Genomic DNA, 13,249 nt, shown 5'->3' with positions numbered 1-13,249 from the left:
AGCCAAATGAACAGACCATTTTACCCAGCATACAGTGCAGTGACTATGCATTGTTACTGCACCGTAATCCCTGGCAGACCATCACAAAGAGGAGTGGTAGTGATGGTGACATACCTGTTTCTGCATCTCTATGTTGAGCCCATAGGACATCTCGTAATACTGCAACAGAAGAGGAAATGTCATGATTATTTTGACCACAAGATTATTTTCACTAAAACGATACGAAATGCCACCATATTCCCTACAGTCACTACAGATGGAACCATATTCACTACACATGGAGACATATTCCCTAAAGTCACTACAGATGGAACCATATTCCATACAGTCACTACAGATGGAACCATATTCCCTACAGATGGATCCATATTCCCTACAGTCACTACAGATGGAACCATATTCCCTAAAGTCACTACAGATGGAACCATATTCCCTACAGTCACTACAGATGGAGACATATTCCCTAAAGTCACTACAGATGGAACCATATTCCCTACAGTCACTACAGATGGAACCATATTCCCTACAGTCACTACTGATGGAACCATATTCCCTACAGTCACTACAGATGGAACCATATTCCCTACAGATGGATCCATATTCCCTACAGTCGCTACAGATGGATCCATATTCCCTACAGTCACTACAGATGGAACCATATTCCCTACAGTCACTACAGATGGGACCATATTCCCTACAGTCACTACAGATGGAGCCATATTCCATACAGTCACTACACATGGAGACATATTCCATACAGTCACTACAGATGGCAACATATTCCCTACAGTCACACTACAGATGGCAACATATTCCCTAGTCACTACAGATGGACCATATTCCATACAGCACACCATGTTTCATCAATTGACTGACCTTCATGTCTTAAAGTAATGATGGACTGTTATTTCTGTTATTTCTCTTTGCTTATTTGAGGTGTTCTTGCCATAATATGGACTTGGTCTTTTACCAAATATGGGCTGTCCTCTGTATACCACCCCTACCTTGTCACAACACAACTGATTGGCTCAAACGCATTAAGAAGGAAAGCAATTCCACAAATTAACTGAAGGCACACCTGTTAATTGAAATGCATTCCAGGTGACTACCTCATCAAGCTGGTTGAGAGAATGCCAAGAGTGTGCAAAGCTGTCATCAAGGCAAAGGGTAGCTACTTTGAAGAATCTCAAATATAAAATATATTTTGATTTGTTTTTGATTCCATATGTGTTATTTCATACTTTTTTGTCGTCTTCACAATTATTCTACAATGTAGAAAATAGTTTTTTTTTAAATATAGAAAAAAAAAACTTGAATGAGTAGGTGTTGTAAAACGTTTGATCGACAGTGTAAAAAAAGAAAGACAAAAATTGCCCAAATTAGTGCATTGGACCTTTACACCTCCTGTATTAACGGATAACCAACAGCCTGCTGATAGTTAATACGGTGTGTTAACGGACCTAAACCAATAGCAGAACAGGGAAGGGTGAGGATTAAAACAACAGAACAGGATGAGTATTAAAACAACAGAACAGGGATGAGGGTTGAGGATTAAAACAACAGAACAGGATGAGGATTAAAACAACAGAACAGGGATGAGGATTAAAACAACAGAACAGGGATAAGGATTAAAACAACAGAACAGGGATGAGGATTGAAACAACAGAACAGGGATGAGGATTAAAACAACAGAACAGGGATGAGGATTAAAACAACAGAACAGGGATGAGGATTAAAACAACAGAACAGGGATGAGGATTAAAACAACAGAACAGGGATGAGGATTAAAACAACAGAACAGGATGAGGATTAAAACAACAGAACAGGATGAGGATTAAAACAACAGAACAGGATGAGGATTAAAACAACAGAACAGGGATGAGGATTAAAACAACAGAACAGGATGAGGATTAAAACAACAGAACAGGATGAGGATTAAAACAACAGAACAGGATGAGGATTAAAACAACAGAACAGGATGAGTATTAAAACAACAGAACAGGATGAGTATTAAAACAACAGAACAGGATGAGTATTACAACAGAACAGCAGTGAGTAGTGAGGGAGGGAAGAGGATTAAAACAACAGAACAGGATGAGTACTACAACAGAACAGCAGTGAGTAGTGAGGGAGGGAAGAGGATTAAAACAACAGAACAGCAGTGTGTAGTGAGGGAGGGAAGAGTATTAAAATAACAGAACAGCAGTGTGTAGTGAGGGAGGGAAGAGTATTAAAACAACAGAACAGCAGTGGGTATTAAAACAACAGAACAGCAGTGGGTATTAAAACAACAGAACAGCAGTGGGTATTAAAACAACAGAACAGCAGTGAGTATTAAAACAACAGAACAGGATGAGTATTAAAACAACAGAACAGCAGTGGGTAGTGAGGGAGGGAGGGATGAGTATTAAAACAACAGAACAGCAGTGGGTATTAAAACAACAGAACAGGATGAGGATTAAAACAACAGAACAGCATTGGGTATTAAAACAACAGAACAGCAGTGGGTATTAAAACAACAGAACAGCAGTGGGTATTAAAACAACAGAACAGCAGTGGGTATTAAAACAACAGAACAGCAGTGGGTAGTGAGGGAGGGAGGGATGAGTATTAAAACAACAGAACAGCAGTGTGTAGTGAGGGAGGGATGAGTATTAAAACAACAGAACAGCAGTGTGTAGTGAGGGAGGGATGAGTATTAAAACAACAGAACAGCAGTGGGTAGTGAGGGAGGGAGGGATGAGTATTAAAACAACAGAACAGCAGTGTGTAGTGAGGGAGGGATGAGTATTAAAACAACAGAACAGCAGTGGGTATTAAAACAACAGAACAGCAGTGGGTATTAACATTTACATTTAAGTCATTTAGCAGACGCTCTTATCCAGAGCGACTTACAAATTGGTGCTTTCACCTTATGACATCCAGTGGAACAGCCACTTTACAATAGTGCATCTAGGTCTTTTAAGGGGGGGTGAGAAGGATTACTTTATCCTATCCTAGGTATTCCTTAAAGAGGTGGGGTTTCAGGTGTCTCCGGAAGGTGGTGATTGACTCCGCTGTCCTGGCGTCGTGAGGGAGTTTGTTCCACCATTGGGGGGCCAGAGCAGCGAACAGTTTTGACTGGGCTGAGCGGGAACTGTACTTCCTCAGTGGTAGGGAGGCGAGCAGGCCAGAGGTGGATGAACGCAGTGCCCTTGTTTGGGTGTAGGGCCTGATCAGAGCCTGGAGATACTGAGGTACCGTTCCCCTCACAGCTCCGTAGGCAAGCACCATGGTCTTGTAGCGGATGCGAGCTTCAACTGGAAGCCAGTGGAGAGAGCGGAGGAGCGGGGTGACGTGAGAGAACTTGGGAAGGTTGAACACCAGACGGGCTGCGGCGTTCTGGATGAGTTGTAGGGGTTTAATGGCACAGGCAGGGAGCCCAGCCAACAGCGAGTTGCAGTAATCCAGACGGGAAACAACAGAACAGCAGTGGGTATTAAAACAACAGAACAGCAGTGGGTATTAAAACAACAGAACAGCAGTGGGTATTAAAACAACAGAACAGCAGTGGGTATTAAAACAACAGAACAGGGATGAGGGTTGAGGATTAAAACAACAGAACAGGATGAGGATTAAAACAACAGAACAGGATGAGGATTAAAACAACAGAACAGGGATGAGGATTAAAACAACAGAACAGGGATAAGGATTAAAACAACAGAACAGGGATGAGGATTGAAACAACAGAACAGGGATGAGGATTAAAACAACAGAACAGGGATGAGGATTAAAACAACAGAACAGGGATGAGGATTAAAACAACAGAACAGGGATGAGGATTAAAACAACAGAACAGGGATGAGGATTAAAACAACAGAACAGGGATGAGGATTAAAACAACAGAACAGGATGAGGATTAAAACAACAGAACAGGATGAGGATTAAAACAACAGAACAGGATGAGGATTAAAACAACAGAACAGGGATGAGGATTAAAACAACAGAACAGGATGAGGATTAAAACAACAGAACAGGATGAGGATTAAAACAACAGAACAGGATGAGGATTAAAACAACAGAACAGGATGAGTATTAAAACAACAGAACAGGATGAGTATTAAAACAACAGAACAGGATGAGTATTACAACAGAACAGCAGTGAGTAGTGAGGGAGGGAAGAGGATTAAAACAACAGAACAGGATGAGTACTACAACAGAACAGCAGTGAGTAGTGAGGGAGGGAAGAGGATTAAAACAACAGAACAGCAGTGTGTAGTGAGGGAGGGAAGAGTATTAAAATAACAGAACAGCAGTGTGTAGTGAGGGAGGGAAGAGTATTAAAACAACAAAACAGCAGTGGGTATTAAAACAACAGAACAGCAGTGGGTATTAAAACAACAGAACAGCAGTGGGTATTAAAACAACAGAACAGCAGTGAGTATTAAAACAACAGAACAGGATGAGTATTAAAACAACAGAACAGCAGTGGGTAGTGAGGGAGGGAGGGATGAGTATTAAAACAACAGAACAGCAGTGGGTATTAAAACAACAGAACAGGATGAGGATTAAAACAACAGAACAGCATTGGGTATTAAAACAACAGAACAGCAGTGGGTATTAAAACAACAGAACAGCAGTGGGTATTAAAACAACAGAACAGCAGTGGGTATTAAAACAACAGAACAGCAGTGGGTAGTGAGGGAGGGAGGGATGAGTATTAAAACAACAGAACAGCAGTGTGTAGTGAGGGAGGGATGAGTATTAAAACAACAGAACAGCAGTGTGTAGTGAGGGAGGGATGAGTATTAAAACAACAGAACAGCAGTGGGTAGTGAGGGAGGGAGGGATGAGTATTAAAACAACAGAACAGCAGTGTGTAGTGAGGGAGGGATGAGTATTAAAACAACAGAACAGCAGTGGGTATTAAAACAACAGAACAGCAGTGGGTATTAACATTTACATTTAAGTCATTTAGCAGACGCTCTTATCCAGAGCGACTTACAAATTGGTGCTTTCACCTTATGACATCCAGTGGAACAGCCACTTTACAATAGTGCATCTAGGTCTTTTAAGGGGGGGTGAGAAGGATTACTTTATCCTATCCTAGGTATTCCTTAAAGAGGTGGGGTTTCAGGTGTCTCCGGAAGGTGGTGATTGACTCCGCTGTCCTGGCGTCGTGAGGGAGTTTGTTCCACCATTGGGGGGCCAGAGCAGCGAACAGTTTTGACTGGGCTGAGCGGGAACTGTACTTCCTCAGTGGTAGGGAGGCGAGCAGGCCAGAGGTGGATGAACGCAGTGCCCTTGTTTGGGTGTAGGGCCTGATCAGAGCCTGGAGATACTGAGGTACCGTTCCCCTCACAGCTCCGTAGGCAAGCACCATGGTCTTGTAGCGGATGCGAGCTTCAACTGGAAGCCAGTGGAGAGAGCGGAGGAGCGGGGTGACGTGAGAGAACTTGGGAAGGTTGAACACCAGACGGGCTGCGGCGTTCTGGATGAGTTGTAGGGGTTTAATGGCACAGGCAGGGAGCCCAGCCAACAGCGAGTTGCAGTAATCCAGACGGGAAACAACAGAACAGCAGTGGGTATTAAAACAACAGAACAGCAGTGGGTATTAAAACAACAGAACAGCAGTGGGTATTAAAACAACAGAACAGGATGAGTATTAAAACAACAGAACAGCAGTGGGTATTAAAACAACAGAACAGGATGAGTATTAAAACAACAGAACAGCAGTGGGTATTAAAACAACAGAACAGCAGTGGGTATTAAAACAACAGAACAGGATGAGGATTAAAACAACAGAACAGGATGAGGATTGAAACAACAGAACAGGATGAGGATTGAAACAACAGAACAGGGATGAGGATTAAAACAACAGAACAGGGATGAGGATTAAAACAACAGAACAGGGATGAGGATTAAAACAACAGAACAGGATGAGGATTAAAACAACAGAACAGGATGAGTATTAAAACAACAGAACAGGGATGAGGATTAAAACAACAGAACAGGGATGAGGATTAAAACAACAGAACAGGGATGAGGATTGAAACAACAGAACAGGGATGAGGATTAAAACAACAGAACAGCAGTGTGTAGTGAGGGAGGGAAGAGTATTAAAACAACAGAACAGCAGTGGGTATTAAAACAACAGAACAGCAGTGGGTATTAAAACAACAGAACAGCAGTGGGTATTAAAACAACAGAACAGCAGTGAGTATTAAAACAACAGAACAGGATGAGTATTAAAACAACAGAACAGCAGTGGGTAGTGAGGGAGGGATGAGTATTAAAACAACAGAACAGCAGTGGGTATTAAAACAACAGAACAGGATGAGGATTAAAACAACAGAACAGCATTGGGTATTAAAACAACAGAACAGCAGTGGGTATTAAAACAACAGAACAGCAGTGGGTATTAAAACAACAGAACAGCAGTGGGTATTAAAACAACAGAACAGCAGTGGGTAGTGAGGGAGGGAGGGATGAGTATTAAAACAACAGAACAGCAGTGTGTAGTGAGGGAGGGATGAGTATTAAAACAACAGAACAGCAGTGTGTAGTGAGGGAGGGATGAGTATTAAAACAACAGAACAGCAGTGGGTAGTGAGGGAGGGAGGGATGAGTATTAAAACAACAGAACAGCAGTGTGTAGTGAGGGAGGGATGAGTATTAAAACAACAGAACAGCAGTGGGTATTAAAACAACAGAACAGCAGTGGGTATTAACATTTACATTTAAGTCATTTAGCAGACGCTCTTATCCAGAGCGACTTACAAATTGGTGCTTTCACCTTATGACATCCAGTGGAACAGCCACTTTACAATAGTGCATCTAGGTCTTTTAAGGGGGGGGTGAGAAGGATTACTTTATCCTATCCTAGGTATTCCTTAAAGAGGTGGGGTTTCAGGTGTCTCCGGAAGGTGGTGATTGACTCCGCTGTCCTGGCGTCGTGAGGGAGTTTGTTCCACCATTGGGGGGCCAGAGCAGCGAACAGTTTTGACTGGGCTGAGCGGGAACTGTACTTCCTCAGTGGTAGGGAGGCGAGCAGGCCAGAGGTGGATGAACGCAGTGCCCTTGTTTGGGTGTAGGGCCTGATCAGAGCCTGGAGATACTGAGGTACCGTTCCCCTCACAGCTCCGTAGGCAAGCACCATGGTCTTGTAGCGGATGCGAGCTTCAACTGGAAGCCAGTGGAGAGAGCGGAGGAGCGGGGTGACGTGAGAGAACTTGGGAAGGTTGAACACCAGACGGGCTGCGGCGTTCTGGATGAGTTGTAGGGGTTTAATGGCACAGGCAGGGAGCCCAGCCAACAGCGAGTTGCAGTAATCCAGACGGGAAACAACAGAACAGCAGTGGGTATTAAAACAACAGAACAGCAGTGGGTATTAAAAACAACAGAACAGAACAGGGTATTAAAACAACAGAACAGGATGAGGGTATTAAAACAACAGAACAGGCAGTAAAACAACAGAACAGGTATTAAAACAACAGAACAGGATGAGGATTAAAACAACAGAACAGGGATGAGGATTAAAACAACAGAACAGGGTATTAAAACAACAGAACAGGGATGAGATTGAAACAACAGGGTATTAAAACAACAGAACAGGGATGAGGATTAAAACAACAGAACAGGGATGAGGATTAAAACAACAGAACAGGGATGAGGATTAAAACAACAGAACAGGGATGAGGATTAAAAAACAGAACAGGGATGAGGATTAAAACAACAGAACAGGATGAGGATTAAAACAACAGAACAGGATGAGTATTAAAAAACAGAACAGAACAGAACAGTGAGGATTAAAACAACAGAACAGGAAAAGAACAGAACAGGAACAGGATGAGTATTAAAACAACAGAACAGGATGAGTATTAAAACAACAGAGTGGGTAGTGAGAACAGGGAGGGAAAGCAGTGGGTATTAAAACAACAGAACAGCAGTGGGTATTAAAACAACAGAACAGTGCAGTGGGTAGTGAGGGAGGAAGAGGTATTAAACCCACAGCAGTGGGTAGTGAGGGAGGGAAGAGGTAAACCCACAGCAGTGGGTAGTGAGGGAGGGAAGAGGTAAACCCACAGCAGTGGGTAGTGAGGGAGGGAAGAGGTAAACCCACAGCAGTGGGTAGTGAGGAGGGAAGAGGTAAAACCCACAGCAGTGGGTAGTGAGGGAGGGAAGAGGGAGGTAAACCCACAGCAGTGGGTAGTGAGGGAGGGAAGAGGTAAACCCACAGCAGTGGGTAGTGAGGAGGGAAGGGAAGAGTGGGGTGAGGGGAGGGAAGAGGTAAACCCACAGCAGTGGGTAGTGAGGGAGGGAAGAGGTAAACCCACAGCAGTGGGTAGTGAGGGAGGGAAGAGGTAAACCCACAGCAGTGGGTAGTGAGGGAGGGAAGAGGTAAACCCACAGCAGTGGGTAGTGAGGGAGGGAAGAGGTAAACCCACAGCAGTGGGTAGTGAGGGAGGGAAGAGGTAAACCCACAGCAGTGGGTAGTGAGGGAGGGAAGAGGTAAACCCACAGCAGTGGGTAGTGAGGAGGGAAGAGGTAAACCCACAGCAGTGGGTAGTGAGGGAGGGAAGAGGTAAACCCCAGCAGCAGTGGGTAGTGAGGGAGGGAAGAGGTAAACCCACAGCAGTGGGTAGTGAGGGAGGGAAGAGGTAAACCCACAGCAGTGGGTAGTGAGGGAGGGAAGAGGTAAACCCACAGCAGTGGGTAGTGAGGGAGGGAAGAGGTAAACATTTCAATATACATGTGGAGAAAGAGAGGCAGCAGCAGCCCCTACATTTAGCCCTGCACAGTGCTGTCTGGTACCCTATGGCCTACAGAGTAGTGCACTACTTTTGACAGGGGAAATGGCACTCTACTGCCCATACAGTAGTGCACTATATAGGGAATAGGTTGCCATTTGGGGCACAGCCCGTCTAAGGAATCCAGTTACACCGGGGAGGGCCAGTGTCTCTCTGATCTGCTATCAGACATACCAGCTCTCTCCTCGTCTTGTCTTGGTTCAAAGGTCATTTTGGAAGAAGCTAATGGACTGAATAGTACATTGAGCTTCTCAAAGTAATTGCACACACACACACACACACACACACACACACAGGAAATCCATTTATGCCCCTGAGTCTCTGACCGCCGCTGCCTGTGGTCTCGATGGATTACATGTCACTCACACACCTGCCTGAGGTATCAGAGGAGAACAGAGCAACATAGTTCAACTGAGCAAAGAGACATTTCTGTGTGATCTTCTAGACGTGTGTGTGTGTGTGCATCTTCTAGACGTGTGTGTGTGTGTGTGTGTGTGTGTGTGTGTGTGTGTGTGTGTGTGTGTGTGTGTGTGTGTGTTCTTCTAGACGTGTGTGTGTGTGATCTTCTAGATGTGAGTGTGTGTGTTCTTCTAGATGTGAGTGTGTGTGTTCTTCTAGACGTGTGTGAGTGTGTGTGTTCTTCTAGATGTGAGTGAGTGTGTGTGTTCTTCTAGACGTGTGTGTGTGTGTGTGTGTGTGTGTGTGTGTGTGTGTGTGTGTGTGTGTGTGTGTGTGTGTGTGTGTGTTCTTCTAGATGTGAGTGTGTGTGTGTGTGAGTGTGTGTGTTCTTCTAGACGTGTGTGTGTGTGTGTTCTTCTAGATGTGAGTGAGTGTGTGTGTTCTTCTAGACGTGTGTGTGTGTGTGTGTGTGTGTGTGTGTGTGTGTGTGTGTGTGTTCTTCTAGATGTGTGTGTGTGTGTGTTCTTCTAGATGTGAGTGTGTGTGTTCTTCTAGATGTGTGTGTGTGTGTTTTTCTAGATGCGTGTGTGTGTGTTTTTCTAGATGTGTGTGTGTGTGTGTGTGTGTGTGTGTGTGTGTGTGTGTGTGTGTTCTTCTAGACGTGCGTGAGTGTGTGTGATCTTCTAGATGTGAGTGTGTGTGTGTGTGTGTGTGTGTGTGTGTTCTTCTATATGTGTGTGTGTTCTTCTATGTGTGTGTGTGTGTGTGTTCTTCTATGTGTGTGTGTGTGTGTTCTTCTATATGTGTGTGTGTGTGTTCTTTTCTAGATGTGTGTGTGTGTGTGTGTGTGTGTGTGTGTGTGTTCTTCTAGACGTGTGTGAGTGTGTGTGATCTTCTAGATGTGAGTGTGTGTGTTCTTCTAGATGTGTGTGTGTGTTCTTCTATATGTGTGTGTGTGTGTTCTTGTGTATGTGTGTGTGTGTTCTTCTAGACGTGTGTGTGTGTGTGTGTTCTTCTAGATGTGTGTGTGTGTGTTCTTCTATGTGTGTGTGTGTGTGTGTGTGTTCTTCTATATGTGTGTGTGTGTGTGTGTGTGTGTGTGTGTGTGTGTGTTCTTCTATATGTGTGTGTGTGTGTGTGTGTGTTCTTCTATATGTGTGTGTGTGTGTTCTTCTATATGTGTGTGTGTGTGTTCTTCTATATGTGTGTGTGTGTGTTCTTCTATATGTGTGTGTGTGTGTGTGTGTGTGTGTGTTCTTCTATATGTGTGTGTGTGTGTTCTTCTATATGTGTGTGTGTGTGTTCTTCTATATGTGTCTTCTGTGTGTGTGTGTGTTCTTCTATATGTGTGTGTGTGTTTTTCTATATGTGTGTGTGTGTTCTTCTATATGTGTGTGTGTGTGTGTGTGTGTGTGTTCTTCTATATGTGTGTGTGTGTGTGTGTGTGTGTGTGTGTTCTTCTATATGTGTGTGTGTGTGTGTGTGTGTGTGTGTGTGTTCTTCTATATGTGTGTGTGTGTGTGTGTGTGTTCTTCTATATGTGTGTGTGTGTGTGTGTGTTCTTCTATATGTGTGTGTGTGTGTGTGTGTTCTTCTATGTGTGTGTGTGTGTGTGTGTGTTCTTCTATATGTGTGTGTGTGTGTGTGTTCTTCTATGTGTGTGTGTGTGTGTGTGTGTGTGTGTGTGTTCTTCTATATGTGTGTGTGTGTGTGTGTTCTTCTATGTGTGTGTGTTCTTGTGTGTGTGTGTGTGTGTTCTTCTATATGTGTGTGTGTGTGTTCTTCTATATGTGTGTGTGTGTGTGTGTGTGTGTGTTCTTCTATATGTGTGTGTGTGTGTGTGTGTGTGTGTGTTCTTCTATATGTGTGTGTGTGTGTGTGTGTGTGTGTGTGTGTGTGTTCTTCTATATGTGTGTGTGTGTGTGTGTTCTTCTATATGTGTGTGTGTGTGTGTGTGTGTTCTTCTATATGTGTGTGTGTGTGTGTGTTCTTCTATATGTGTGTGTGTGTGTGTGTGTGTTGTGTGTGTGTGTTCTTCTATATGTGTGTGTGTGTGTGTGTGTGTGTGTGTTCTTCTATATGTGTGTGTGTGTGTTCTTCTATATGTGTGTGTGTGTGTTCTTCTATATGTGTGTGTGTGTGTTCTTCTATATGTGTGTGTGTGTGTTCTTCTATATGTGTGTGTGTGTGTTCTTCTATATATGTGTGTGTGTGTGTTCTTCTATATGTGTGTGTGTGTGTGTTCTTCTATATGTGTGTGTGTGTTCTTCTATATGTGTGTGTGTGTTCTTCTATATGTGTGTGTGTGTGTTCTTCTATATGTGTGTGTGTTCTTCTATATGTGTGTGTGTGTTGTGTGTATGTGTGTGTGTGTGTTCTTCTATATGTGTGTGTGTGTGTGTGTGTGTGTGTGTGTGTGTGTGTGTGTGTTCTTCTATATGTGTGTGTGTGTTCTTCTATATGTGTGTGTGTGTGTGTGTGTTCTTCTAGACGTGTGTGTGTGTGCGTGTGCATGTGTGTGTTCTTCTAGGTGTGTGTGTGTGTGTTCTTCTAGATTACGGTAGATTAGACATTTAATCCGAGTTAAAGTTCCTTGTTTTAGGTCAGTTAGGATCACCACTTTATTTTAGGAATGTGAAATGTCAGAATAATAGTAGAGAGAATGATTTATTTCAGCTTTTATTTCTTTCATCACATTCCCAGTGGGTCAGAAATGTACATACACTCAATTAGTATTTGGTAGCATTGCCTTTAAATTGTTGAACTTGGGTCAAACGTTTTGGGGAGCCTTCCACAAGCTTCCCACAATAAGTTGGGTGAATTTTGGACCATTCCTCCTGACAGAGCTGGGTAACAGAGTCAGGTTTGTAGGCCTCCTTGCTCACACACGCTTTTTCAGTTCTGCCCACACATTTTCAATAGGATTGAGGTCAGGGCTTTGTGATGGCCACTCCAATACCTTGACTTTGTTGTCCTTAAGCCATTTTGCCACAACTTTGGAAGTATGGTTGTGGTCATTGTCCATTTGGACGACCCATTTGGGACCAGGCTTTAACTTCCTGATGTCTTGAGATGTTGCTTCAATATATCCACATCATTTTCCCTCCTCATGATGCCATCTATTTTGTGAAGTGAACCAGTCCCTCCTGCAGCAAAGCACCCCCACAACATGATGCTGCCACCCTCGTTCTTCACGGTTGGGATGGTAAAGTACGATCTTTGTCCCCATGTGCAGTTGCAAACCGTGGTCTGGCTTTTTTATGGCGGTTTTGGAGCAGTTGCTTCTTCCTTGCTGAGCGGCCTTTCAGGTTATGTTGATATAGGACTCGTTTTACTGTGGATATAGATACTTTTGTACCTGTTTCCTCCAGCATCTTCACAAGGTCCTTTGCTGTTGTTCTGGGATTGACTTGCACTTTTCTCACTAAAGTACGTTCATCTCTAGGAGACAGAACGAGTCTCCTTCCTGAGCGGTATGACAGCTGCGTGGTCCCATGGTGTTTATACTTGCGTACTATTGTTTGTACAGATGAACGTGGTACCTTCAGGCGTTAGGAAATTGTTCCCAAGGATGAGACTTGTGGAAGTCTACAATTGTTTTTCTGAGGTCTTGGCAGATTTCTTTTGATTTTACCCATGATGTCAAGCAAAGAGGCACTGAGTTTGAAGGTAGGCCTTGAGAATACATCCACAGGTACACCTCCAATTGACTCAAATTTCAATTAGCCTATCAGAAGCATGACATAATTTTCTGGAATTTTCCAAGCTGTTTAAAGGCACAGTCAACTTAATGTATGTAAACTTCTGACCCACTGGAATTGTGATACAATGAATTATAAGTGAAATAATCTGTCTGTAAACATTTGTTGTAAAAATGACTTGTGTCATGGACAAAGTAGACCGACTTGCCAAAACTATAGTTTGTCAACAAGAAATGTGTGGAGTGGTTGAAAAACTAGTTTTAATGACTCCTAACCTAAGTGTATGTAAACTTCTGACTTAAACTGTATCAACCACAGAAAAAACACACACCCCTATCAACCACAGGCACAACACACACC

General features: G+C 43.4%; 2 protein-coding genes across 2 annotated transcripts in view; both read right to left on the bottom strand.

Moving 5' to 3' along the window:
• Nucleotides 1-13,249, bottom strand: part of LOC135561317 (uncharacterized) — a 755,535-nt gene that overhangs the window by 235,350 nt on the left and 506,936 nt on the right. The gene's annotated exons all lie outside the window — the stretch shown is intronic.
• The window catches only part of tle3a (TLE family member 3, transcriptional corepressor a), a 191,914-nt gene that overhangs the window by 171,000 nt on the left and 7,665 nt on the right, over nucleotides 1-13,249 (bottom strand). Inside the window, exon 4 of the mRNA XM_065002855.1 lies at nucleotides 115-159. Coding sequence (XP_064858927.1) covers nucleotides 115-159 — 45 coding nt within the window. The remainder of the gene's footprint in view (nucleotides 1-114; nucleotides 160-13,249) is intronic.

Source organism: Oncorhynchus nerka, linkage group LG17 (assembly GCF_034236695.1).
Source record: "Oncorhynchus nerka isolate Pitt River linkage group LG17, Oner_Uvic_2.0, whole genome shotgun sequence".
In the NCBI taxonomy this organism is placed as follows: domain Eukaryota; kingdom Metazoa; phylum Chordata; class Actinopteri; order Salmoniformes; family Salmonidae; genus Oncorhynchus; species Oncorhynchus nerka.
This window is presented reverse-complemented; position numbering and strand designations above follow the sequence as displayed.